Source organism: Salvia splendens, chromosome 11 (assembly GCF_004379255.2).
Source record: "Salvia splendens isolate huo1 chromosome 11, SspV2, whole genome shotgun sequence".
Taxonomy (NCBI): Eukaryota; Viridiplantae; Streptophyta; class Magnoliopsida; order Lamiales; family Lamiaceae; genus Salvia; species Salvia splendens.
In genome coordinates this window covers 28,267,395-28,294,620 of record NC_056042.1, presented here as the reverse complement: position 1 = coordinate 28,294,620, position 27,226 = coordinate 28,267,395, and the positions used below count along the sequence as shown (strand labels likewise).

The window sequence follows — 27,226 nt, the reverse complement described above, 5'->3', positions numbered from 1 at the left end:
GTGGCGAAGCCAAAATATTAATGTTGGGGGCCCAATTTAATATTTATAGTTGTGAGATATTTATGGTTTCGTCGTCGCCAAAAACTGATGCGACCTAAGTAAGGAATATAAGAAAGATGATAATAAGTACGAAATTATTGTTTCACTTTTCCATCTATTCATAACTTAAATTAAATTTAATGATATCATATGATGTAGTATTATATTTATAGTACAAAACCTAAGGATAAACTAAAGAAACTTCGTGAAACCAAAACAAATAATACATATACAAACTAAAACTAATCATTTTGAAACTTAAAAACAAAGTGTATGATTTGTTTAGGCACTAACAGGATTTGAACACTATACTTCATGGTGGCAAGTCAAAATGAGTAATCATTTGCACCAATCATCATTTCTGTTCATGTGAATATATGTATACATAATATACTAAACATTGAAATTGGTCCCCCTGGCCCTCAAGTTGCTTCGCCGCTGGCTACAATAGGCGGCCGATCAGCACCTCTATTGCGAGTGCCCTTATTTCCATGCATCTCCGATTTAAAACCCTGTCATTAATTAATGATCAGTCTTGGATGGTTTGGCTATAATATGTGTGTTCCTTTACTCCGATGCACCCCAAAATAATATTGACGTCAGCAAGACGCTCACCGGGGCATTTTAATTTTTTATTCATTCCTTTAACTGCCCATTCACACATCAAAAAACAAATTCATATAGATCACCCATAAAAACTGGTTTCCCGGCCGGCCATCATTTGACAAGAAATTAATAAAACCAAATATTAAAATAAAATAAAGTTAAGATCTTAATTCTTGAGCAACAAATTATTGTTTTTTATACTCTCATTCTTATTTATCTTAAAATAAAGTTAAGATCTTAATTCTTGAGCAACAAATTATTGTTTTTTTATACTCATTCTTATTTATCTTTAGATTCCATTGGAAACATTTAAAATAAATACTAGTAGTTAAAAAATTAGTAATAGTGTTTTTAACTTCAAACTCCATTGGAAAACATACTCATCTTTTACAGTATCCAATAGTGCCTTGAAACAAACTCTACAATGTTTCAAGAAAATGAGTTATGAGGATGGTGCGAAGGAGGCAGTTCGATACGAGATGGACTGCTCCACGTATCACGAGCCGGTTGTTGAGAAAGGCTAACAGGATTCGTAATGTCGATTGCAAGTCTATCCGCACTCGCATTCACACCAGAATTCCTATCTTTGGCCCAACCCTTAATAATATCTTGTAGGAACTCGTTGAAAAGCGTTTGCTTGAACTTGCTCCCCATCTGCGTTGTGACACCGTATATATGATATAATTACGAGTACGTCTTCACTCAATAATTACATAAATGAGTGTGTGTTGTTTTTACCTGTGAGACTAAAGCATATAAAGGTAAAGTGCTGTAGCTGCACAGAACTTGCACAATGACCCTGCATAATACTAAGATTTAGTCACACCAAGCATTGATTGATGTTAGTCTCTGGCTAGTGACATTACCCAATAACGAGCCTTGGAATGATGTAATCCAACCCCTCCATGATGCAAGAGTTGAATCCATATGTGGTCTGACAAGCAGGTAATAAAACAGGAAATTGTATTGAGATTGTTGTTTGATGAATGAATATGAACATGAACATGAATTCACTCACCCAGATCCAAAGGAAGAAGGCGATTTCGAAGGAGTTTTGGAAGAGAATGAAATGGATTAAGTAGAGGACGAGGTCGGGGCTGTGGAACCAAAACAGTTCGTCGGAAAGCCTCACTGTTACTTCACCATGATGACTCTCAGCAGCTTCCTTGGCTAGTTCACTTATTATGTGCTCCAGTTTTGCTCCAACTATTAGTAGAAGCTGTAATACTTTTGCTTATAAAAAAATTTATTTTCTCCATTTACCATGCAATTGTAGATCTCAACTTACCACAAGAGGCAAAAAGGACATCCAAAAATATGCATGCCAGCCTGCAGTGTTTACAAAAAAAATGAAAAATGAAATGACATACTACTTAGTAATTAAAAAGATTAAAAGAATGTGATGAGTGTTGAAAATATAGGTTGGTAGTTTTACCTGCTATGTTGAGAAGCAAAAAGATGACCACAAACAGCCATAAATACCAACTGATTCCAATTATTTTCTTGAAATCCTTTTCCAATGTCCTGAGCATATACTTGTGGAAATCATAATTTTTGTTGTTTGGACAATGCTCCTGTATAGTAGAACATAAGTGATCATCAACATTTTCAATTAACAAACGGGATCAATATTTGTAAGGGAGAGAGAGTTATACACGTATAAAACCAGAACGCAGTGCTATGTAGTCTGACTTTGTGACTGAGCCATAAAACTGTTTGAAGAAGGCAACCTACATACAAAATATCAAATGTAATGTAAAATCAATTTTCTAAAGGTATGATCTCTGATAATAATACAACATTCACATTCGCATTTCAATTCAATGTATGTTTCTAAGAAATGTATCACATTAGAACTTTTCTCATTAAACTTTTGAATCATAAATTTTCTCTGAATGCAACTTACCACCCAACTAATAACAGTGAATTTTCTCCAATAGTTGCCTGCTCGTTCCATGAACCCTTCGAACTGAGCTCGTGCATGACCATGAACTGATTGCACAAATATTTCACATTATTTCCCTAAATGCATAAGAGTGATACTATTATAATTTTATTTCAATCTAACCTCTATGGGGTCTTCTTGCTTCATTCCTGATTGAAAGCTCCCAATGTCTCCATTGCCTTATCTACAAGCAAAATATGTATACTTCTCATATATGGAATATATTGAAAATGTTAGGGATTAATTGTAGTTTAGAATATGCTTGTCGGCAAAAAGAATGCAATCAATCTATAGATGTACTAATACTTGAATTATAAGATAAGAATCTTAAAATTTTCAACATATCTCTATGTTTATAGTTAAAATGGAGTACTATATTTAGTTGAGTTGAGTTGAGTAGATAAGTGAATGAAAGAGATAACAAATATGGTAAAGGCACCTTGATTCCTCCGAGAGCCATAGTTGTGGCACAGGAAAACACATAAACCACGGCCATAACGAATATGAAAATGTGGAGCTGATGCAGAGCTTCTAATGACAGAAATTGGGTTTGTCCCTGCAAGAGATGCACACACACATGTTACATATAGATTGATAAGAAGAAAGTAGTTAGTTAGGATACCTTTGGACAGTTGGGAGGGGATTCTTCAGCCAAAAGCCTCCTTTGATGAATAGAAAAGTGGGAGGCTTCTTGTTCTTTGGGTGCCATTTTGCAAGGAAGCATGATATTGGAGAGATGTTGTGGCATGCATATCTTGCTTATCGGGCCTTGAAACACCGTCAGCAACAGCGATATGAACCCCAGAAGCATCAGCTCTGCATCACAATTCACAATCAATCATTGTACTTATTTAACTCTCACAACATTATATACTAAGTATTATATATAAATCCAACAAGTTCAAACCTTCCTTGAGCTTCTGCAGTGACTCAAGCATCGGTTCCTGGTTTTGGTGCTTGAAGAACTGATCATTCACCACAACAAGCAAGTTAAAGTCAAATTGGCAGACCAACAGACAGACCACATAGAAGGAGAGCGAGAGAGAGTACCCTGCCGAGTTTATGAAGAGCACGCTCAGCGATAAATGAGATTGAAACAATGACGAAGCAGACAACAGCCACGACCCAAGTGGGTGTGTATTCAAAGGCGCGTCCAGCCTCGCCCCCTGCCATTCTGCCCCAACAGCTGCCACTTACGAAAGTTGAAAATGAAAAGAATATATATACAACAAATTTGAGAAGAAGATGAGGAAAGGAATACTCATCATTCTAGGAAAAGTGTTTTGGTGGAGCAAGTAAAGAACAACTCTGTTTCTATACATGCATGCTGTTTTACCCTTTTTCTGGCTTCTTTTTATTCTAAACGGGAAAAAATGGTCGATTGCCTATTACTACAAAATTTCAAAATTTTGTTAAGTGGCATACTATTACAACATTTGAAGATTCATAGTAAATTAAAATTAGATGAATAAAAATCTTGGATTACTTCATTAGTTAATAGAAATGGCTTCTGTGAGCGTAGATTGACAACTAGAAAATAGTATTGACAATGGCAGTAATTACAAGGCATTGTTGGCCTTCAATTGACAGCAAAACGGAATAGCTGATTTTTTTCCATTTAGAATACAAGGCACAAAGCGTGTTCCCTATTAAATTATCTCCACTTACAGCAGTTGCCTATTTCATTACTTACTAAACAACACATCATCTATTCTCCAAGGATACAAACAAATGATTCATACAACAGCAGCATAAAGCATCAGATCCTACCCCTACATACACCAAATCCTACTCCTAAATCCTATTCTTTTGGCTCTACCCCCAGTTAGGAGCAGAACCAAATGTAGAGGAATTTGTGCTCTCTTATTCAATGATGAGCTGAATGTCGAGGCCCTGGTGGTACATACAAAGTGTCACCGCAATCGATTGGAGTATGCATAAGAGGATTCCATCTGTCAAACACTATCCTGCCCCCTCGCCCAATCCTTCCACGGAAATTAAATGAGCGACCAGACGTGCCATTTGCAGTCGAAAGATCTGATGGCGGCATGATGCCAGCCGCTGCTAGCTTATCCGGATAAAGTGGCTTTGTGAACAGCATGAGTGGCTCATTAGGATCCTGCACAAACATGTATAAGCATTTTCGTACAAGATAATAGCTGGGTTCTTAAGACATAGTAATGTTGCCATTCTTTTCCCTACTGTAGGAATCTTCATGCAAAGTAATAAGGTCAGCTAAAGTTGACTTATTTCTTATGTGATTAGCCTTTTTGGTTTAAATCGAAACAATAATAACTAAAATAACATATACTACTATACAATATAGCTAAAAGTTTGTGAAGACCACAGGATGTTGAATCTAATTCTGATTAACCAGCATATGCACAATTCATAAGTTCCAACTCAAAAAACTACATTCAATAAAACAATCTAGCCCAACCAAATAACACGAACGAGAATATAGTTAGATTTTCCTCAATAGGAAAAAATAGAATCTTACCAGCTTAGGCAACCGCACATGAGGACCACGCCTTCCAGCCTCCCTCCTCATGTTCCCAGAAGGTACCATCACCAGCTTTGGATCAGTGAAAGGTGAGTTTTGGACAATAGGAGATCGGCCTGGTGGACGACTGTTTGCCACATCATCAGAATCAAAGAACTCATCATCACTTGAACCCACTTTGCTGGGAAAAGATGGCAATCCTGGTATGGCCAAAGAATCCTCAAGAAGCTCGGCTTCATGCTGCAATGTACCAATGGTAGTTAAATACAGCTAAAGTGCAATCTTAAGAGGCCTCAAAGAATATAAACGTTAAACAACATAACAATAAACAAGGGTGGGAGCATCAAAGCCCTTTCTTGGAGGTCATAAAAATCATCTAAAGGAAAGGACTATTGAAATTAGTTGCATAGAGATAAAGGGCAGTGAATACCGTGATAGGTACAAAGGGGATGCAAAATTCTACTTCTACAAGTAAAAGAAGACTGGGTAAAACAGGCAGACTCCAATCAGAGAACTAAACAAAAAGAATATGATGCTGGACTCTCTTAAACACCAGCATTGTTCAATAAATGTATCATCTAGTGGCTAAAACACTAAGAGAGAATATGTACACCAAATACATATAATAGAAATTACTCCCGTTGATGAATCCACTCAAAAATGTCCCAAGAAAAATAATAATCCACTAAAGTTTTGCCTAACCATATCAGCTTCAGCACAAATCTTAATATTGGATTCAACACAAGACAACTTATTCTATTTCCATTATTCTAAAGAAGGTGCCATTACATTAATAGTTTAATCCACCCAGTTTGTTATCTTATATGCATCTTCTATTTATTTAATTTGTCTATAGCTTGTTTAGTGTTCGAAAATACATTGATGAAGTATACATGTGGTTTAGTATATACTGGATGGGTCTCTAGAACTGAACCACAGAACCAGTAATTTAGGATCCGAAAAGTCGTCTTTTGAAGATTTTAGTATATATTGCAGAGCTCAAAGGATCTAGATTAATTCTAGTAAACATGGAAGGGGAATTTGTTAGTTTAGGCACAACACTGAAGCTTGAATGAAAATATAAACCCTTACAATGAGCCATTACACATTGTGATAGACCTAGCCTTAGTTTTCCATAACTTGTTGACTCTTGATATTTTTGTATTGAAGCTCAAGTTGCATATTACAGCATTTTAGTTACTGGTCATATCAAATTAAGGTTATATAATCAGCTAGCTTATTGCTAAAGGAATGAGTTTTCAACTAATTTAAGAGACCATATAAAGGGAGGCAGTTCTCAATAAATAAATACTTGCACAAGTAGTTGTGCAAACCTTGTATGTCATCTGAAGTCTTTGAAGACTGATCTCACTCTCCACAACTTCCCGTTTCTTCTCTTCTCTCTACATATAACATACAGTAAAAAAATGGATCATCAAACAAGTTCCTAACATTAAATAAAGGAAGAAGCCAGAAATAAATGGAGATACTGAACCATGAGCAGTGATACCTTGATCAAAGCCTCAAGAATAGTCTTTGCCTGATCGAGATTGCGCCTCACCTATAAAAGTGAATTGAAAAACAGAGCCAAGTGAATAACTGCAATTACAAATTGACATTAAAAAAAAGTACTACCATGCATTCATAAAAGGTGGGAGTTCACTGAAAAATAGAGAGGAACACAGATAACAAGAGTGACTTAGATATGCAGCACACTTAATAGATTGACCACCAAAATCAATGGCTCGAGAAGAAAAGTCAAAGCCTTTGACCCCCAAACAGAAAAGAGAAAATTTGTATCAACTATCAAGCAATCCTCAACAAACTACCAGATGTTATGGAACACACAAAAATCCACTGAGGGTTTTCCCATTGCTAAATACAGGTGAGAGATCGAGGGGGAATAAGTACAGTGAGAAATGAAAGAGGATTCTGATAAGAAAACAAGATTGCTTGACGTTGTCAGAAAGAAGCAGATGGGAACCACAGTTATACTGTTCTACAAGCATAATAATATACATTGGTGCTACACAACAAATATTATGTTTCGTCTGTTGGAACAGATAGTATTGAACTACTTTATTAAACCCAATAGACCACAACTGTAAATGTAATTCACTTAGGTCCAAAAACTGTTCCATTACAGGAAAACAGAACACGAATAAAATCCCCTAAATCCCCCAACTAGGAAAACCCTGATTTAAAACCCTAATTCAATTAGGAAAACCCTGATTTAAAAGTTGAACAGAAGTTTGGATCACCTGGCGAAGCTTTTCAAACGACTGTACATTGTTCTCCCTCCTTTGCATCTGTCCAAAGGGTCAATATGAGTCCAACAAGCATGCAACATAGAATATATTACAAAAGCACATGTTAACATTTGCAAACTATTTCAAAATAAACCTCCTACCCTTCGCGTGTGAAGCTTGTGAGCTTTCTCCCTTGGCCTAAACACATTATACGGATTGGTGTCATTGGATGGTGGGGGTGGCTGTCAAGCATGTAAACAACAGTTAACAGGAGCTCAAACTATATTCAATAGAAAATATAAATCATCTACATGACTAGGGTAAGGGCACAAAATGGTTGAAGAGTGCTGCTCAGAAGGCAAAATGGTAAGAGAATTAAGGGGGAAAACGATTGATCCTAAAACAACTTTGCAGATCATCAGCATCTAAGTTTAGTTGATAAGAGGCCGAAAGTAAACGAGCTCATGTACACCCCTTTCGGTTGTATAACAGCACAGGCAACAATTACAGCACTAGAGTACCAGGTCTTAATGCATTCATGTAATAGATAAATGCATGCAGCATTGAATATGTATTAGAAATGGTACAAAATCATTGCCTAATATTTTTACAATAATCAGCTACAGTTGATCATGTCTTCACAGTAACAGAAATAGATAAATGTAAGAAAGAAGTCTAACCTGCAAACGTCTGAGGATTGGTTTTTGCCATCTCTCGCGCTGGCAGAGATAAAGATGGAAACAAAGGCAAATTAATTGAATTCAGGACTCATTTCAAGCTAAACCTTGCACTTTATGGGGAAAAGAGGGTCACAAAACAGCCAGCTGATGTACAAAAATCAAACCACTAGCAAACTGAAATTTGGCAGTTACATTTTTACTCTAAATTGATTCTGGGACTTTATAATTAAAGTTCAAAGTTCTACATTCATAATTCATAATCTGAATGAGAAATGAGCTAAATATTGCATAAAAGACTATCTCTCTTTTTCACTCACTCATAATTCTTAATTCTTATAATTAAGACTTTATAATTGAAGTTCAAAGTTCTACATTCATAACTCTTAATCTGAATGAGAAATGTGCTAAATATTGCATAAAAGACTATCTCTCTTTTTCACTCACTCACTCACTGTGTGTGTGCTTTCTTATATATCAGATTCTTCCAAAAGAAATTTATATAGGGAGTACTTCAAAGTTCAAAAAAAGGCCATAATGTATTGATGTAGTCATCAAATCGTCCTGGACACTTGAATTTGCTTCCAGATATGATACTTTTACCAAAACAATAAAGTTCAATATGATCAATTTATGCAATTTTCCCCTCACCTTTTCTTTCCAGTAACTGTAAATAGCCCGGAAAACTCCATACTCAATTGAGAGTGATTGCAATGCCTAGCATGTGAATTGACAAAAGATTAGGATCTTAAATAAGGGCATTACATGTCAATGAGATAAGAGAGACATGAGAAAAGCATACTTCATCAAAATATAATTAAGAACCAGAATTACTTCCATTACCCAAATTTGTATTTATATATCATTAAATCGGATGACACACAACCACATCAATATCTCATAAGTCATAACATTACAAAATGCAAATAAACAATTCACTATGGCACTGGAGTAAATCATGACACAAGCAAACTACAAATATTACTAAACCTGGTACTCACTGATGCGAAGGTCCTGTCTCACTCGGATACATAAGATTTAGGGGAATGATAAGCATCATTATTCCTTGATTACCATCAGATTATTTTATACCATAGGGCCTTTCACAGAATCCCAGAAACTATAAGGACTTTTGAACAGTCAGATCCATACTTGAAATTATGAAATGAGAATCCTTCATAACAGGACGGTAAGCCTCATTTGGTACAAAGATAAACCATCTTAAACGTTAGTACGTACATTTTCTCCTTGTCTTGCTATGAAAATGAAAAAGAACCTAATTGCCTCATCAAATCAAAAATCACTTAATAGGCCAAAAGCTATAGATAGCAGTGTGAAATTAAAATGAAGGCAAGGCTGCAAATGCAGAGTCTAACAGATGGTGGGGTTGCATTTGTCTATATGACTATATCCAAGAAGAGAGTGAGACTGATGACAAGTAAACAAGTGCAATGCCCTTCTCTCAGCCAGTGAAATTTACCATCCAGAAAAACAATATTGAATAACAAAATCAACACACTTGAACCACAGGATCAAAATGATAATATAAACTTTGAATCACTAAAATGTACTGAACATTCACCTCAACAGCAGCATCAAAAGTTAAAAGCACAGGAATAGGTGAGCTAAGTGTTGGAGTAATAACCCCTGCTTTTTCACGAGCCCTGTGATCTAAAACCTCCAACTTAAAAATTATTGTTTCCAATCTGCACCAAAATCAAACAAGCCAAGCTAAGCAAAAATGAGTTCATAAAGAACCCTGAGAGAAATAGAAAATTCGTTTAAGTGATATTTTCTTAACACCCTTAAATCTTTAGACACCTCCTCTCTATCCCTCTAGTATGACAAATATGATATTACAAGCAGCACAAGGCAGCAATTGTTCAGATAGACTCAAGTAGTGAAATAAAGCTCGGAACAAAAAGAAAATATTTGCAACTTCGTCGTATCATATGGAAACTTTTAATTGTCCTGGACAGATTTTGAAATGAGTCTGAAACTTCTAAATAGAGGCTAAGAATGTGCTAAGAGTACAAACACATCATAATCCAAAGAGCAATTCACAGAACTTGAGCCACAATTTTCAAATAAGAAGCATCTAATAACAGACGACCTGTTACAAGAATAATACTCTGTCTGTCCCATGTTACTCCATTTTCATTTTAGATCGTAAATTTGGGATTAATTTTTAGTGTAGTTAAATTAGTATTTTAAGTGTAATGAGAAATCATCTAATAAGAGACCACTTAATTAACTCTATTACATTAATAAAATACCCTAATTCTTACTTAAAATGGGACAGAGGGAGTAGTAATCTTCAAACTTTTAGTGAAGTTACAAGTATAATAGAACTCAATACAAACCTCTTAAATTCTTAATACTAGTAATTAAGCATAGGGGCTTCCTGCAACTGCATTCCCAGATAATATTACAAGGAGTATGCCCGCGACAGATGAAGAAAAATAAAAATTAAATCGAAGGATTGAACAAAGATAAATAATACTGACTACAAACGGATTATAAAATACGAAGAGATCATTACTTTTCAGCTACAAGATTTTTTCTTTCATTGTTGAACTCGTCAAGCCAATCTTCATCCTCATTATCAAGATCATACTCAACAAACTCTCCAATTTCAGCCCGAGCTGCCAGTAATTAACAATGCTATAATGCATAAATAAGCAAAGAGAAATGTTCAAAACATCAGCAGCCTACGAAGTTGACTTACATCCCCTTGCTCGCAGATATGACATGGGTTGACTAAATGTACGAGAGTAGTCCCGTTCATATGTATCCACAACCACAAACTCAGGAGTTGGTATTTCTGAAGCAAGTTTCTTGGAAGATACTTGTTGGACCTATTCAGTTATATTAGTGGCATGATTAAATAGTCCATATATCCTCTCATAAAAATCTATATAGTATAACATTATATACAACAAACATAGTTCATTTGTCTAGAAAATTGTACCACGCAGTTTAAAATAGCAGATAAAGAACTTTAATTTGCCAGTTACTGTTAATAAAGAAGCAAAGCCCATATTCCTCTTGAGCATCCTCATAAGAGTTTCACCTAAACATTGTTCTTTCACAACTTACAAAATGGGTGGTCTTGCGTCTTAATTGGGAGGAAAGGATAGGTTATATTATGAAGAAGTTCCTCAACCATCATTGGATACCTAGTGATTCACTAATTTGCACGAATACAATTCTCCAGTCAGGTCCTACATTTCCTTCAGTGATGTGACAGAATGCCATACTTGTGAGAGTGCTCGATTAGCAAATTGTATTAAGATTAATGCAATTAGATTCAATCTATTAAGCATCACTCAACCAGGTTTACACCATCCCCATATCCATCAGCTGCAAGATCCAGAAAGTTTTAACCCCTCCAGAGGTCATACTGGTAGCATTCAATTCAATCTAAGAACCTCATCCCTGAGATACAGCCCCAGTGACATGATCTAACTTCTTGCTTGGATTGAGAATATCACACTCACAGAAGCGAAATCTGAAGAATTTGCGATCTATAGCACTACTATAACATTTTCTCTATTTAAGACGACAGAAAAATCAGCTGATCTTGTTCTGGAAACAACACTACCTCAAAATGCAACCGTTAGAACAAGACCATAACGAACTATAAATCCTAATCTTCAAATTGAACGTTTAAGTTCTCTGATCATCAAATCTGTTCCACCCATGTGAATGTGGCCCTCATGGCATAGATAAAGAAAGGAGAGCATTATAGTAGTAGGATTCCTTGATATACAAGTACTCTAAGAACAATAATAGTTTTTTGTTCTTTGCAAAGTGACGAGTATTGCTAATAATAATTTTCAAAAGGTTAACTGAAATCTATCTCAGAGAAAATTGTATACTCCTGCATATTAACATATTAGCCGCATAATTATAATCAGTCAATGAATCAAACTAGAACATATTTAAGCTTTCAATTAGATAAGTCACCTCATTATCAGCTTCTGTTGCGAGACGGAGTATCTGGGAGTTACGAGTGGAAGTTGGAACATCATCATCCTCGAAGTCCTTAAAAGATTTTACAATAGGAAGCTTCTTGTTAATGTCGAGGGGTCTAGGCCTAAATGAAAGTCTAGTCATAGCATCAACTCAATCCCAGCTTGACCAGTTACAATTTTCTCTATATGCCACCACTCGTCCCACTGAGACAACAGAATTCAAATATGACAAAAGGTAAGAATTGTGATAACCAACTTCGGCTAAAAGCATACATAGCAACCAATTGCCATGCCCCATAGTAAACAGCCAGAGTTACAATGAAGTAGAAGGAGACAGAGGACTACATAAGCTCGTCAAATTGCAAAACCCTAATTATTTGCAACCATTACTACATTAATACAAAACAATAGAAAAATGGAAATCAAAATTGGTGTTTGGTGATGTGCGAATTGAGTGTTTCACTGTTCAATTCACACTTCCCAATACGTTACAACCGATTTAAGTCGTAAGAGCATATTTTCACCAACAAAATAGCCATGAGTTTGTGTTCCCCCCATCGTGAAGGCAAACAGCAACTTTGCGAGCCAATAGAACGAAAACATAAAATTCTCGAGAACATTGCCTCATTAGAAAGCCTAATTAAAGATTTTCTCAATCACAGAGCAAATTCGATGCAAAAGAACGTTGTCTAGGTTTTCACGATTCATACTTACAAGCTGAATGTGGGAGTAACTATGTCGTTGGCGGAACGCTCAGCGGCTTCGAGACCAAGGGATGAATCGGCGGCGGCGGCCTTCGAAACGGTGGCGTCTCAATCGGGAGTGAATTTTTAATCTGATACGCCTGCGACTCCGCTTGCAGAGTGTGATTTTAGGGTTCAATTTTTCGTGGTGTTAAATTATAAAATAAACATTAAATTATCCCTTGTTAGTATTCGACAAAATTAGAAAGATAATTTTGTATAGTCCTTAAAAACACACCCATGAAAAAGTATTCTGTATTTTAATTTATAATTAATAGTCCAAAAATAATGTGCATGTTGATTCACCATCTGAATTCACGATAACGAAGAAAAATTATGATTCATTCAGTCACTAAACTCGTCTAAAATTTATATACTCGTACTCATTCATGATAATATATTTTATATTTTCATACTAAAAATAAAAAGTCCAAAAATAATGTGCATGTTGATTCAACCATCTCAAATTACGATAGCGAAGAAAATTACGATTCAATCACTAAAAAAACTTATATGCTTGTACAGTTGTACTCATTCAAAAATATATTTTATATTATATTAAAAGTCCAAAATTAGTGTACATGCTGATTAAGGGAGATGATCAAAATAAGTATGTGTTTAAATCCAGAAATGCAGACTAAATCTTGGCCCTAGGATTAGATGATCTAATGGTCAATAATTAACCAAAAATACGCAAGGTCATAATTAAGCAATTTTAGGTCATATTATAATATTTGGGTTTAATGTCATGCTAAGATCGTTTTAGGTCATGCTTTGTTAGCATGACCTAAAAATTACCTAATTATGACATAAAAGTGCCCTAATTATGATATTGTTCTGCGTTTCTGTATTTAAATCTAGTTTTGCATAGATCAAAACCCTGCTGATTAAACCATCTAAAATTAGTCCAAAATTATATATTTCTCACATTATTCACTATAGTAGTATTAAACTTTTCTGATGATTTGTGGCCAAACAAAAATTGGAAAAATAAAAAGACGAATCGGGTATTTTATTGCACCTGTATATATTTTGGTTGTTTTCATTATGAATCATAATGAAAGTGACAGATCCTTGATCGTTGGAATTCAGTTTCCTATTTTCAGTTGGATCACTCAATTCCGCAGGAAATGCTCCCATGTTCTTCAGCAACCAAAAGAGCTAACAATACACTTGCTCATCATCACTTCCAATCTCTCTCTCTCTTTCTCTCTCTAACTAGACGCATGTATCAGCGGTAACTCGGTAGATCAACCAGAGAATAGAATGATGCGGTTAAGGGCGTTCCGCCCGACCAGCGAGAAGATCAGGAAGATCGAGTTGCACCCAACACACCCGTGGCTCGTCACCGCCGATGATGATGATCACGTCTCCGTCTGGAATTGGGACCACCGTCAGGTTTATTATTCATAAGCAATGAGGGAAATAGCATGCTTTTTTTAATTTCTCATCATTATTACTTTTATGTCACTGGTAGGTGATCTATGAGTTGAGGGCCGGCGGTGTGGACTACAGTCGTTTGGTTGGAGCCAAATTGGAAAAGCTGGCAGAAGGGGAATTAGGTGCGGCCAAGGTTTTCAATTCAGTTCAAACTATTATATGTATTGCAAATATCATATATTTTCTGAGTCGGATTTGATCAAATATGGATTAATACGACATCGTTCTATCTATGCACTTCAGAGCCTAGAGGCAAGCGAGCAGAAGCTTTACGGGGTGGGAGGTATTGTATGATATCTAAATTACAATGCCTTCGTGGAATATATTGTCTGTTTGTTAAGCTGAAGATAATTTCATATGATTGTAGTGTTAAACAAGTTCGCTTTTACGATGATGATGTAATTTACTGGAAGTTGTGGAATAATCGCGCCGCTGCCTCTGAAACTCCGGTAGCTGTCAACATTGACTCTGCACCTTTCAGTTCCCCAGCCCCATCAACGAAAGGGAGGCATTTTCTCGTAGTATGTTGTGAGAATAAAGCAGTGTTTCTGGATTTGGTGACAATGTGCGGCCGTGATGTACCTAAGCAGGATTTGGATAATAAATATCTTCTATGGCAAGTCTCGAATCTATCTATACCATATGTCCTTGTCCTTTTTATCTTGGTTCACATCCTGTGTGCATTTCAAACTTAAAAGAAAATGTTCTTTTCTTTCCTAGAATCTGTATCATAAATTGCTTTGTTGTTTTTGAAATTCCTCAAGTCTCATCGCCAATGATAACAAGAATTTCCAAATTGTCAATTTAGAAGTTTGTTTAATTTTGTTTTCCTATTTGAAAAATAACTGATCAATGAAAGACCACAGTTTTTATCAAATAATTTTTTTACAGTATGGAATTCCTTTCTAGATCAATTTCCAATGACGGTCCTTATGTGGCCTTTGGTGGGCCAGATGGAGTGATTAGAGTTCTTTCATTGTTAACTTGGAAGGTTTGTCCAGATAAATCCTTACTTTTTTCTTAGGAAATTACTCCCTCTGTGAGAGCAAAAGTGAAGATTAGTAAAACTGTATTAGGTTCATGGTTTCGCTGCAGCTTGCTCGAAGATATACAGGGGGTCATAAGGGACCAGTTTCTTGTTTGATGACTTTCATGGCTTCATCTAGCCAGGTTGTTCAAGAGTTGCAACATTTGAAAGCTATTTTAGTTATTTATTTGTATATTACACTCTTATGTGCTTTTGAACCAGGGTCTCTTAGTTTCTGGTGGTACCGATGGATTGCTTGTTCTATGGAATGCAGACTGTCGTCAAGATTTAAGGGAACTTGTACCTAAGCTAAGTGTAAAGGTAAATATCATCATATTCACAAATCTTTTTCTTTTTTCCATATTTGTTTTTCTTAGTAGTATACATCATTGAGATAAAGATTTGTTGCTTCGTGCTACCTCGCTTATTTGACAATTGATACTAAAGGAATTTAGTCTTGTTATGTTATTCTAAGGCGCATGATGGTGGGGTTGTTGCTATTGAGCTTTCTCGTGTGGCTGGTGCTCCGCCAAACCTCATCACCATTGGTGCTGACAAGACCTTAGCTATCTGGGAAGCATCTTCATTTAAGGTTTAAGTCAATTTTGCACGTCGTTTCATTTAAAAATAACATTCCATAGTACAGCCCAACCTATTCTTCTCATTTCTAGGAAATTAGAAGAATAAAACCTGTCTCAAAGTTGGCTTGCCATAGTGTGGCATCTTGGTGTCACCCTCGAGCACCAAATCTAGACATCTTGACATGTGTTAAAGATTCACACATATGGTTAGTATACTATTGCCAACATTGCTCCAAATCCTGAACATAATTTTTCAAATTGTCTTAACCGTCTTGTAAAGCAATATAGGACCGTTTAGTGACATAGCTTTTATGCGCATTTCTACTCATGTTATCTTTATATTGCTTGTTGGGGAATAATTATTTCGCATCAAATAATGGATAGGGCGATCGAGCATCCTACTCATTCAGCTCTGGCAAGACCATTATGTGAACTCTCTTCATTAGCCCCACCCCAGTTGCTTGCATCTCACAAGAAGCTCCGGGTATGACTTTAAATTTCCCTAAATATGGTCAGTAGTGAGTTGGATGGCTGAAAATTGGATTGCTGCTAAGCTTGTATGCTTCAAATTTATGATGTAGGTTTATTCCATGGTTGCACACTCTTTACAACCTCATCTTGTTGCAACTGGAACCAATATTGGTGTCTTTGTTTGTGAGTTTGATGCCAAATCGCTCCCGCCAGTAGCTCTACTCCCATCGCCACCAGGAAGCCGAGAACATTCAGCAGCCTATGTAGTTGGAAGGGAACTAAAGGTGCTACAGTTTCAGCTGTCTAACAATCCATATCCAGCCCCTGGAAGCGATAGTTTACTACATGAAAGACAAGAACAACTACATGTGAAGCAATCTAAAAAGAATATCTGTACAACTGTTCCGCATGATTTTTTCTCAATTCTTTCTATCAGTTCTTCGGGGAAGTAAGTGATATTTTCTTTCTAGCATACACGTTAATCTTGTAATTTATGGCTTATTTCATCCGACTCTATCATATTCTCCATGTTTTCACTATTTTGTGTGAATGAACTGTGCTAAGTATATTATATTTTTCCAAATTATTAGTTTAATCATTGCTTTTATGCTTGTTTTTTTATAGGTAGACACTGTCAATATTTATGCTTTAATTTTTAAAATTTGAATTAACCTAGAAAATGTTTAGGTTACTCATCGTTATTTTTCTTTTATATGAAGTTGTTGTCACATACTTTTATTTTGTCGATTTTGAAGGTACATGTCAATTGTTTGGCCTGATATTCCCTACTTCTCAGTTTATAAGGTTAGCAACTGGTCAATTGTTGATTCAGGTAGTGCAAGGTTTTTGGCTTGGGACGCTTGTAGAGATAGGTTTGCGTTGTTGGAATGTGCATTACCAAGAAAGGTGCCTGTAATTTCTAAAGGTAGCTCATCAAGAAAAGCAAAGGAAGTTGCAATTGCTGCGGCACAAGCTGCTGCTTTGGCTGCAGCTACAGCAGCATCATCTTCTAGTGTTCAAGTTCGTATATTGCTTGATGATGGAACATCAAACATATTAATGAAGTCAATTGGTAGCCGAGGTGAGCCAGTTACTGGTTTGTATGGGGGCGCTCTACTGGGTATTTCCTATCGGACATGCAGAAGATTTTCTACGTCAACAAATCATTCCATGCCAATGCATAAAAGTAAATCCGCTTCTTCTGTTAGCACCGTGGATGATGGAGAAAGATTATCTGCTGATGCATTACCTCACAACTTCCAATTATATAGCTGGGAAACCTTTCAGCCTATTGGAGGTCTTCTACCTCAACCAGAATGGACAGCATGGGACCAAACTGTTGAGTATTGTGCTTTCGCCTATCAACAATATATTGTCATATCTTCCCTACGCCCACAGTTTCGCTACTTGGGAGACGTGGCAATTCCATTTGCTACTGGGGCTATTTGGCACAGGAGACAGTTATTTGTTGCCACCCCAACCACAGTTGAGTGTGTCTTTGTGGATGCTGGAATTGCTTCTATTGACTTAGAAACTAGAAGAAAGAAGGAGGAGATGAAGGTTAAAGAGGCACAAGACAAAGCTGTTGCTGAACATGGAGACTTGGCATTAATAACAGTAGATAGTCAACAGGTGATGCCACAAGAAAGGACAACACTGAGACCCCCTATGCTACAAGTTGTCAGATTAGCTTCTTTTCAGCATACCCCTTCAATACCCCCTTTCTTGACTTTGCCTAGACGTGCTGATAATCATACATCTGATCCAAAAGAAACGGAAGTTAAAAAAGTTAATGAGGTTGCTGTTGGTGGTGGTGGTGTTGCAGTGTCTACTACTAGATTTCCAGCAGAACAAAAACGGCCAGTTGGACCTATTGTTGTTGCAGGGGTAAAAGATGGTGCCCTTTGGCTAATTGACAGGTATATGTGTGTTCATGCAATATCACTTAGCCATCCTGGTATCCGTTGTCGATGTCTTGCAGCCCATGGGGACGCTGTTAGTGCAGTAAAATGGGCTAGTCGGCTTGGTAGAGAACATCATGATGATTTAGCACAATTTATGCTTGGCATGGGTTATGCGACGGAAGCACTTCACTTTCCTGGAATATCAAAGAGGTTAGAATTCCATCTGGCCTTGCAGAGTAATGATCTTAAAAGAGCCCTTCAGTGCCTTCTTACTATGAGCAACAGCACGGACATAGGACACAAGGTTCTGGGGTTGGACTTGAATGACATTATGAATTTATCATCAAAGAAGGAAAATGTCGTGGATGCTGTTCAAGGAGTCGCTAAATTTGCCAAGGAGTTTCTCGACCTAATTGATGCTGCTGATGCTACTGGACAAACTGATATCGCACGTGAGGCTCTCAAGAGACTAGCTGCTGCTGGTTCAGTCAAAGGAGCTCTACAAGGCCATGAGTTGAGAGGTCTTGCTTTATGCCTCGGAAATCATGGGGAGTTAACACGGCTCAGTGTAAGTATATGCTTTCTATTTGTTTCTCGTTGGATATTAGCGTCTAATATCACGAAACTTTTCAAAAAATTAATTTTTTCCTACGAACTTTCAACTTAACATATATATCACGCATTTAAGTAGTTGTTGAATTTTCCCACCGGTGACAAAATCGAACTGCATCAAAATGAAATGGATAATCATATCTGGCTTCTAGGGATTTTATAATCAGATCACTATCAATTTCCAGTGGTAATCATATCTCATGTGTTGTAATAACAAAGGAAATGTAGTAGGATTTTGTCGTTGGTGGAAAAATTAAACAACTATTTAAGCTTGTGATATTATATGTCAAGTTCAAAGTTGGTGGGATAAAATAAATTTTGAAAAGTTTCGTGATCCCTATAATTAAATGTATTTTGAGATGCAAGGAGCCAATTTTTCTCATAATATGAGTTTCTAATTGAAGTGGTGTTGTGGGAATTAATATCTCATCAATTATTGTTATGTTGATAGATTGCAATGTGACATGTTTGTTTTCGCAGAATCTGGTAAGCAGTTTGATACGAATTGGTTCAGGAAGAGAAGCTGCTTTTGCAGCAGCTATTTTGGGGGACAATACTCTCATGGAAAAGGCTTGGCATGATACAGGGATGCTTGCTGAGGCCGTGCTACATGCTCATGTAACATCTCAATCGCGTACTTTATTTATTCATAATCCTTAATTATACACCTAAGTTTTCTGATTTATTTCAGGCTCATGGTCGGCCTTCGCTAAGGAGCTTGGTTCAAGAATGGAACAAAACTTTACAACAAAACCTAGAGCACAAATTGCCCACAAAAATGGATGCTGCAGCTGCATTTTTGGCTTCCCTTGAGGAATCCATGATCACAAGCCTTAAAGACTCTGCAAAGAAACCACCGGTCGAAATTCTGCCACCGGGCATGGCATCTTTATATGGTCCTAATCAGCCCGCTCTTGCCTTGCATACTTTGCAGAAGCAAGTTGGCAACCAACTGCTTCTGGAAGGGCCTACTAAGACACCCACTTCTGGTAATCAACTGCTAATAGAAGGGCCTACTACTGGTAACCAACTACTACTAGAAGGGCCTACTACAACACCTACTTCCTCAGAGCCACTTCCCTCAACTGAATCTGATATTCTAAAGGACTCTATCATGGAGGCTTCCAACACATCAGACTCACTTGCTGACTCATCAGTCAGTGCACCGACATCTGAACAACCTGATTCTACAAATGCCAAATCGGATGTAGAGCCACGTACTTCTGTTCCTCCGGTCACCGAGTCAGGTGATCCAAATGCATTAGAATCAGATGGTAACACCATGGAGAATAAAGAACGAACATCATCTACAACAAGGGTTCCAGAACAAACTGAAATAGAATCTATAACAAGTGTTCCACCGGCATCAACAAGTTTTCCAGAACCAACAGGTAGTCCAGTTGTCAGAAGTGCAGGTTCTCAAGAATTAAAAGACCAGTAGAAGAAGAAGAAGCTTTACTTAAGTTGAGAGAAGCTTGGTAGTTAGACACTTGCATGCATGAAAATTTTGAAAATAATTGAACTTGTGCAAACGATTTATGTCTCCTTATTATATTGGTGGTTCGCATTCTAACTCTGCTATGCTTTTGTTGACAAGTGTTTATTGAAATTGAATAATAAAATTGATGTGATTTTATCGTTACATATCGCTCACTCCTGAAAGTAGGCTATTGCACAAATGAATTTATATTCTTGTCCAAGTCGTCCCATGAAAGAGCTATATTTGTTTCCTTCATTTACCTAATTACAAAGAGCTAAATGTTCTATATAATGTGACACAATCGAAAGGATTAAAGCAAGACAGTGTATTTCATAGACAAATTTTATATAAGATGATGATGTATGGAATTGATAGGAATGAGGAGAGAAAATAAGAAACAAATGAACAAATAGCAGAAAAATGTTTACAAGAGAACTGTCACGAATATTTTATTTAATATTATTATAAGAATAAAATTTGTAATTATATAGATAATAATTAATATTTACTATTGCAAATATGTGTAACCTAATTATGAATTATTTCTCAAAAATCAACCGCCAATTAAAGAATTGCAAAATAGATATAAAAAAATATAAAGCCTCAATTGGATTAGTGAAGCCCTATTATATTATTTACCATGAAATTATATTAAATATAGAAAATTAAAATAAAATCATAGTAGCTTGTGTTACCTGGAAAATGAGTTGCACTAGAAAAGACATAAATCGAGCATTCAACGTGCTCTTGCACGGTTAGCCAGTGGCGGATCCAGGATTTTTGGTTTGAGGGTACGATAAATAATTACATCTTCGAGCTTCAGAATCGGTTAATTATCTTCTTTTAACTTGTCATTGTTTTTTTTTGAAAAAGTTTCATTATCTTTTATTTGGATGACTTCCACTATCAAAAATGAAAATACTCAGATTTTAGATTTTGGATACGACATACAACTGAAGTTACGCAAACTTTTGCCAACATTGGCTAACAATTTCTCAACCTCAGCCAAAGCGAAGCTCTGAATTTGATCATCATTGAGCATCAAAGTTACAAATTCCGAAAAAACTGTAAATTTAAATTCATGATATAAATAAAAAAATAACTAACATAGATAACAAAAACGAAATTGATTTCACTAATAAGTTACCTGAATGATTTGAAAGTTTTCGTTGGTTATAGAGAACATCATCAGACAAATATTTCCAACAACTTTGTCAAACTACATCAGGGCGTGAAATAGATTCGGAGGTCAACAAACTAACAAACAATAGTCTTAGGGAATGCGCAGATGTCCAAAAAGAAGCCTCCACAATGCCATCAACATATTCTTTATCGTCATCCAACAACCCCAATGCAAAGCAAGCATCCCAAAATGAATCATATTGAACACCATTTACAAATCTAATGTCTTCAAATGATGTAGCTCCCTTGACAATATTCAACAAACACCTCAAGTAATATATATCGCCAGAACCAGGAGCAACATAAAACAACCTCCGAATAGAAAATCATTGTTGTCTAGGCTGCCAATGATTCGTTTTCCAAACAAATTTGGTTGGATATTCACCATAAGTAAGATCTCTACCTTTAGGATATGTCTTATTTGCTTGCATCCATGTCAAAAACTTGCTTTCATGAATTGTTTTACGATTCAAAACAGTATCCAAATCCTCAGATTCCTCAAAAATAACATGTTGCTCATTTGGAAGATGGAAACTCAATCTTTCAACAGAAGGATCCTTATATTGAATCTCAAATCCAAGTATTCTCCAAGCAGCTTCACATGATGACATATATCTGCAGTCGTAATACAAACTGACTTCATCCAAATTTTATTCAGCACCCTCAGCACCAGATTGAAAAAAGGATGTTGTCACACGATCATAACCCTTATTTATGTATTTAAATAAATATTTGATAGATTGTTATTTATTTCACCACTCAACGTTGATATGGCCACGATATTTCATTAGGAGAAACTGATTGTGAGGAACAACGTATCTATTATCTAATGGCACACCATCCTTCAAAACAACACGACCATTATCACTACGTTTGTAAATAGGATAACCATCATTGTCAAACGACGTGGAAGCAATATCTTTCTTTGGAAAATATATGGAACATCGACCATTAACCATGCACGGAGACGATTTTCGAATAACACCACATGGCCCATGCATAATGAATTCTTCGACATTATCATAATATATGGGATCGGTTACTGGATCAGGAACTTCAGCAGAAATAATCTCATCAATGCGCCAAGGATGAGGTTGTTTGTCCGCATTGCTTAGAAAAAGCAAGATATGAGCATGAGGCAATCCACGCTTCTAAAACTGTTCCCCTCCATAAATCTCTCCCATATCTAAACCAAGCCACCTTCTCTATAATACTCCTTTCCCACGTTCAAAACTGTTCCCCTCCATAAATCTCTCCCATATCTAAACCGAGCCACCTTCTCTATAATACTCCTTTCCAATCGGATCAAGTTCAAGGAGGTTTGAGAATACAATCTTTGCCAACCAAACCTTTCACCAACACCAACAGCAGGTATAATTTCTTCCACCCCAACGCTTCCTTCAATCGCATGTCATGTAGTCGATACAAGTAAAACACCTAATCGGTAACAAATCAAATTGATAACTCGAACCATCCAAATAATGAATCAAACTTTAATTCACGAAATCAAATTAAGAGCTTAACTTGCTGAGTTGATCGAGGCGAATCGGAGCCGGCAGCGGCGGCACTACGGGGAGATGTCAGCGATGGTTGGTGAACGGAGCTGAGACGGCTGGAGCTAGGCGGTGACGGAGAGGCAGCAGCGCAGCTGCGGTAGGAGCAGCAACGGCTGGATGACGACGGAGGCCTGTGCTGACCGGGCAGGCGTGGCGGCGGCCCGGCAAAACAGCAGCGCCTGTCCAGCGGCGACGGCCGGATCTACAGCAGCGGTGACCCCACTGGAGCCGACGGGATTTTATGGAGGGGTACGCCGAGTTTCAATTTGGAGTGTGTTCTGATTTGAGGGAATTGTTTGCTGTGATTTTGTAGAAGAAGGGTGGAGGGAGAGAGGGAGAAAAGGAAGAAGAGAGGGATTGGAAAGTTGAGGCAGAGAGAGAGTTACATGTGATGATGGGAGCATAGTGGGAGGTGTTGACTTAATTTTTGTTGGGCCACTTTTAGTATTGGGCCTCTCTTAGAGTTATAATAGTTGGGCTTCTTAATTGAATTGGAAGAATAAGTTGGGCTAAGTAAATAATTAATTTGATTCTTGAGCTGATAAATTAATCGTGGGGAAATATTTAAGTAGCTCCCGAATAATTTGAAGTACGAATAATTTCATCTTAAGTCCGAAATAAATATATTTTTTTAGAGGAATTGAAGGCGAGAATTTAATTATACGCTTAAATAATTTTTGGGAATTTATTCCGACATCGTGGTAGAAATACGAGGAGCCAACGGAGGAACGCGGCCGCCGAATAATCAAAAATCGAGAAACGAGATAAACGATTTTAATTAGGGTGCATGCATCTTATATATTTACTTGATTCATTGTGTTGATTTATGTGTTATTTAAATGCTAAAGGTGGTTCCTTGCAAGCGAGACGTGATATCAAGGGAAGGGAAATAATTTCGAATTAAGGACTTAAGTGAACGAGGTGAGCTTTCTTTTTAAATAAGGGCTATGCCCTAAGTATATTTTTATGTGAAAATGATATGAATATTTGTCATGCCGTGTTTTGTTTCATTTTATGGAACCTATCTGATGTGGCTTTTGCCATCAATGGATAATCGAATTCGGGTCTGTCTAGGGAGTGAGTCCCTATTCAGGCTAGTGTACACATATGGAGATCGTGAGACGTCTTTTGGGTCGGCCGGTCTAGTGTCTTGGAATGTGGCCACATTCCTTGTCATCAATGGATCAGATATGGTAGACATCTATGGGAAAATGACCGATCAGTCACGAGTTTTACGATGGAAATGATTTTAGTGTCTTGAGCGATTTCTAAAGTTAAAACCCCAAGGTCACTCAATGGTGGCATGATAAATACTTTTTATAAAATGTTTTCGGCATGAGTCCACTGAGTGCATCAAGTACTCAGCCGTGCATTTTCTTTTTAAAAATGTGCAGGTTGAGCGTAACGGGTGCGGTGGGTATTAAGCAAGACCGTTGAAGAAATTTAAGTGTGTAGAATGTGTCATGTCTTCACACGTGGCATATTCCTTCTCTCAAATGCTTCCGCTAAGTAGTTGTCCTTCTTTTGAGTTCTTGTATCGTTGAGATAATATTCATTTTTGAGTTGTTGATTGTTGAGATACTCTGATTTTATTCGAGCTATTCCCATTTGTTTCGAGCTATGGTCGAGTTGTGTTGTTTTCCCCTTTCTTCCCCGCTTCTTTAATCCGCCCCTAGTCGCGATCAACCGTGTTTCCTATCCTTAGAAAATGCGGGCGTGACACGTCCATACTCGATCATCGTATAGGCATCCACAATAAACTGTTGAAATAATCGCCGCGAGTACAAAATAATGATACACTCACCAATTCTCTCATGCAACCGATACGAAAAATATTCTTTTGGGCTAACTTTCTTTCTACGGGTCGAGACAGAATTTCTACAATTGGAAAAACCAATGTCTTCTTTATAACCATCATCGCCATAAGCGAAAAGAAGTGGATATTGAAGACCAAGATAAGAAGGATGGATGGAGTTCACTAATACGTTGCAGTTGCCTTGATTGAGTCTCAACAATAATATCTCTATCACCCATGGCTTCATCAAAATCACCAACCACAAGAACGGCAACCTCAGAGACAGAAGGTAGGTTATAAGTTCTTCCATCCCTATTTCTCTTACCGAGCAACCTTAAACTTACATTGGGTCGATTTTCTTGATTAATCTCTTCTTTGACCATTCGGAACGATTGTACCAAAATATTGTTTTCATCCAACATATTATGGATATCACCAACTATTTCTGAATAAAGATCATTGTCGACAGCACTCCTCCTGAAAAATAAAAAAAATGATTGAATCAAATAATGACAAAAAAGTTTAATTTAATTACTTCAAATTTAAGAGTAGCAAACGGAAAAACATACCCAACAGACTTTATTCTATTATTGACCTCGTTCTCAGTATCATAGATGTACAATTGAGCAAACTTTGGATTGCAACCATCTGAAGGCAATAAACTACCAATTATGTGATAATTTTGCCCATGCAATCGAAAGACGGGAGGTGAACGACCTGTGTTGATACTATTATCAACCTTACCTCCCATTGAGGTAAATCCAAACATTGAATTGTAAGAACGAATATTTTTCAAATAGTGAGTACTTTTCAGATCGTTAGAAAACATCAATTGACGTAATAATTCAGGAGGAGATATCATATTAGGAATCTGAATATTCTCATTCATACAACAATGCGAATATTTTGGATTTTTGGCCTTATATGATTTTCCCAGACGTTCCTCAAATCAAAAGTATGCACCACAATGTGAACATGTAAACGAAGCGTCACCAATATCCCTAAATTCTGTAAAGAAATAAGGCAGTATAAAATTAAAAATTACAAAAAATGTAAAAGTACCTTATATACGTGCAAACATTGTTGGTAGTTAAACTAAATAATTAAAGCGTGGTAAAAATTTGTCCCTATATAGTCCTGCTAACAACTAAACTAAAATATTGCTAATACAATATTAGAATGGATAATTTAGAAGATAGCGACTAAAATATTCTAAAAATATATAAACAAAATTTTTACTTTTATTATGTTAACATAAAATTAACTTAAATCAAATAATGAATAAAATAATTGTTAATAAAAAAAATATTATATTTCATAAAAATTAACGATATTTACAATCAAAGCGAGGAAAATACCTTCATTTTTAACCAAACTTGAGCTAGCGATAGTACTCTCATTCGCATCAAGTAAATTAAGCTCAACATTATCGATGTTGCTCGGCACTAAAGAACTCTCAACCGTTACATCAACAATACCTGCACCGAATATTACATCAGTACAATTGTTGTAAACAAAACATAAATTAAAATTAAAACAAAAAATTACAAAATGACCACAAATTATATAATGGCCCAAATATAAGTAAATGAATATTGTCTTAATTAACTGTTATACATACTAAATTTTGTCTTAATTAAATGAATAGGTTATAACATTTAATATTTTGTAAATGAATATTGTTATTAAAATTAACAAAAAATAAGTAAAAGAAAAATAGTACTAAAAAAAGAAGAGACCAACATCGTCTCCTACTCCAAACACACACACACACACACACACACTCCGTCAAACATGCAATGCCGATAGCCCTTAAAAATCACAAATCGGAGTAAAAAATGAATCCGCTACCCAATTGCCGGCACTTAATTTCCCAAACATAATCGCCGATCTGGGGATTTGACAGAAACTCTTCAATTGCCCAAAGACACCAACACCGACGATCGCCCTCAAAATCAATAGATCGGCTACAGAGGTCGAAGATCGGGATTAAAAGAGGCGGCGAAGTGCTACAAAAGTTTCCGATCAACGGCTATAAACTAAAAATAGAATTCCCCAACACCAAAACTAGTGGCCGACGAAGGAGAAGAATGGGAGAAGGAAGAGCTTCAAAGAAATCCAGCAACTAACTAAGACAAAGGTTAATTCCAAGGCTTTGGTGAAAAATCGAAGGATTTTCAATCCAAGGTAAAAACAACAATCTAACAAAATTTCATTGATTACAATCCATCGATTAGGCATATATGTAATTCACAATCGTCCAGTTTTCTGCAGAAATAAATCTGGAATTGATGAAAATCAAAGCAAAGAATATCATAGTTTCATCAGATAAGAATTTCTAATAGAATATTCCTATAATTTTTTTAGATTAAAAAAATTTGTTGATTGATGGGGTACTGACTAAACAAGCCCAACAGCACCAACGGCCCATCAGCCCAA

General features: G+C 36.5%; 4 protein-coding genes across 4 annotated transcripts; 1 reads left to right on the top strand and 3 right to left on the bottom strand.

Moving 5' to 3' along the window:
* Window positions 1–949: 949 nt before the first annotated feature.
* LOC121753735 (MLO-like protein 13) lies at window positions 950–3,770 on the bottom strand. Its single transcript, XM_042148983.1, has 13 exons — window positions 3,641–3,770; window positions 3,498–3,555; window positions 3,213–3,406; window positions 3,030–3,146; window positions 2,714–2,774; window positions 2,552–2,637; window positions 2,301–2,375; window positions 2,081–2,219; window positions 1,934–1,974; window positions 1,664–1,864; window positions 1,512–1,579; window positions 1,384–1,444; window positions 950–1,299 (listed from the first exon to the last, which is right to left on the bottom strand). The coding sequence occupies exons 1-13, from the start codon at window positions 3,761–3,763 to the stop codon at window positions 1,075–1,077; spliced, it is 1,449 nt and encodes a 482-aa protein (XP_042004917.1). The 5' UTR covers window positions 3,764–3,770; the 3' UTR covers window positions 950–1,074.
* Window positions 3,771–4,173: 403 nt separating this feature from the next.
* On the bottom strand, window positions 4,174–12,888 carry LOC121755842 (enhancer of polycomb-like protein 1). Its single transcript, XM_042151254.1, has 13 exons — window positions 12,711–12,888; window positions 11,989–12,200; window positions 10,748–10,877; window positions 10,562–10,664; window positions 9,602–9,725; window positions 8,671–8,736; window positions 8,023–8,061; window positions 7,504–7,584; window positions 7,355–7,402; window positions 6,604–6,654; window positions 6,428–6,496; window positions 5,091–5,333; window positions 4,174–4,709 (listed from the first exon to the last, which is right to left on the bottom strand). Exons 2-13 carry the CDS (start codon window positions 12,136–12,138, stop codon window positions 4,458–4,460), a joined length of 1,356 nt encoding a protein of 451 aa, XP_042007188.1. The 5' UTR covers window positions 12,139–12,200; window positions 12,711–12,888; the 3' UTR covers window positions 4,174–4,457.
* A 973-nt stretch (window positions 12,889–13,861) lies between these two features.
* LOC121754544 lies at window positions 13,862–20,311 on the top strand. Its single transcript, XM_042149884.1, has 14 exons — window positions 13,862–14,137; window positions 14,217–14,301; window positions 14,423–14,462; window positions 14,547–14,795; window positions 15,071–15,170; window positions 15,275–15,349; window positions 15,429–15,527; window positions 15,682–15,798; window positions 15,878–15,993; window positions 16,172–16,271; window positions 16,369–16,706; window positions 17,014–18,730; window positions 19,255–19,392; window positions 19,466–20,311. The coding sequence occupies exons 1-14, from the start codon at window positions 14,006–14,008 to the stop codon at window positions 20,213–20,215; spliced, it is 4,056 nt and encodes a 1,351-aa protein (XP_042005818.1). The 5' UTR covers window positions 13,862–14,005; the 3' UTR covers window positions 20,216–20,311.
* Window positions 20,312–24,755: 4,444 nt separating this feature from the next.
* LOC121755382 lies at window positions 24,756–25,629 on the bottom strand. Its single transcript, XM_042150686.1, has 2 exons — window positions 25,357–25,629; window positions 24,756–25,264 (listed from the first exon to the last, which is right to left on the bottom strand). The coding sequence occupies exons 1-2, from the start codon at window positions 25,614–25,616 to the stop codon at window positions 24,907–24,909; spliced, it is 618 nt and encodes a 205-aa protein (XP_042006620.1). The 5' UTR covers window positions 25,617–25,629; the 3' UTR covers window positions 24,756–24,906.
* Window positions 25,630–27,226: the final 1,597 nt, after the last annotated feature.

Bases quoted from the DNA above. Each gene is read 5' to 3' on its own strand.
- LOC121755382 (XM_042150686.1), bottom strand. From the start codon at position 25,616: ATGTTTTCTAACGATCTGAAAAGTACTCACTATTTGAAAAATATTCGT. The intron at 25,265-25,356 runs GTATGTTTTTCC...TTTATTTTTCAG, and splicing joins AATAGAATAAAGTCTGTTGG to GAGGAGTGCTGTCGACAATG.
- LOC121754544 (XM_042149884.1), top strand. From the start codon at position 14,006: ATGATGCGGTTAAGGGCGTTCCGCCCGACCAGCGAGAAGATCAGGAAG. The intron at 14,796-15,070 runs GCAAGTCTCGAA...ATTTTTTTACAG, and splicing joins GATAATAAATATCTTCTATG to TATGGAATTCCTTTCTAGAT. The intron at 16,707-17,013 runs GTAAGTGATATT...TCGATTTTGAAG, and splicing joins TCTATCAGTTCTTCGGGGAA to GTACATGTCAATTGTTTGGC.
- LOC121753735 (XM_042148983.1), bottom strand. From the start codon at position 3,763: ATGGCAGGGGGCGAGGCTGGACGCGCCTTTGAATACACACCCACTTGG. The intron at 1,865-1,933 runs GTAAGTTGAGAT...AAAGTATTACAG, and splicing joins TGTCCTTTTTGCCTCTTGTG to CTTCTACTAATAGTTGGAGC. The intron at 1,300-1,383 runs GTAAAAACAACA...GTCACAACGCAG, and splicing joins TATATGCTTTAGTCTCACAG to ATGGGGAGCAAGTTCAAGCA.
- LOC121755842 (XM_042151254.1), bottom strand. From the start codon at position 12,138: ATGACTAGACTTTCATTTAGGCCTAGACCCCTCGACATTAACAAGAAG. The intron at 10,878-11,988 runs GTGACTTATCTA...ATAACTGAATAG, and splicing joins CAACAGAAGCTGATAATGAG to GTCCAACAAGTATCTTCCAA. The intron at 10,665-10,747 runs GTAAGTCAACTT...AATTACTGGCAG, and splicing joins ATATCTGCGAGCAAGGGGAT to CTCGGGCTGAAATTGGAGAG.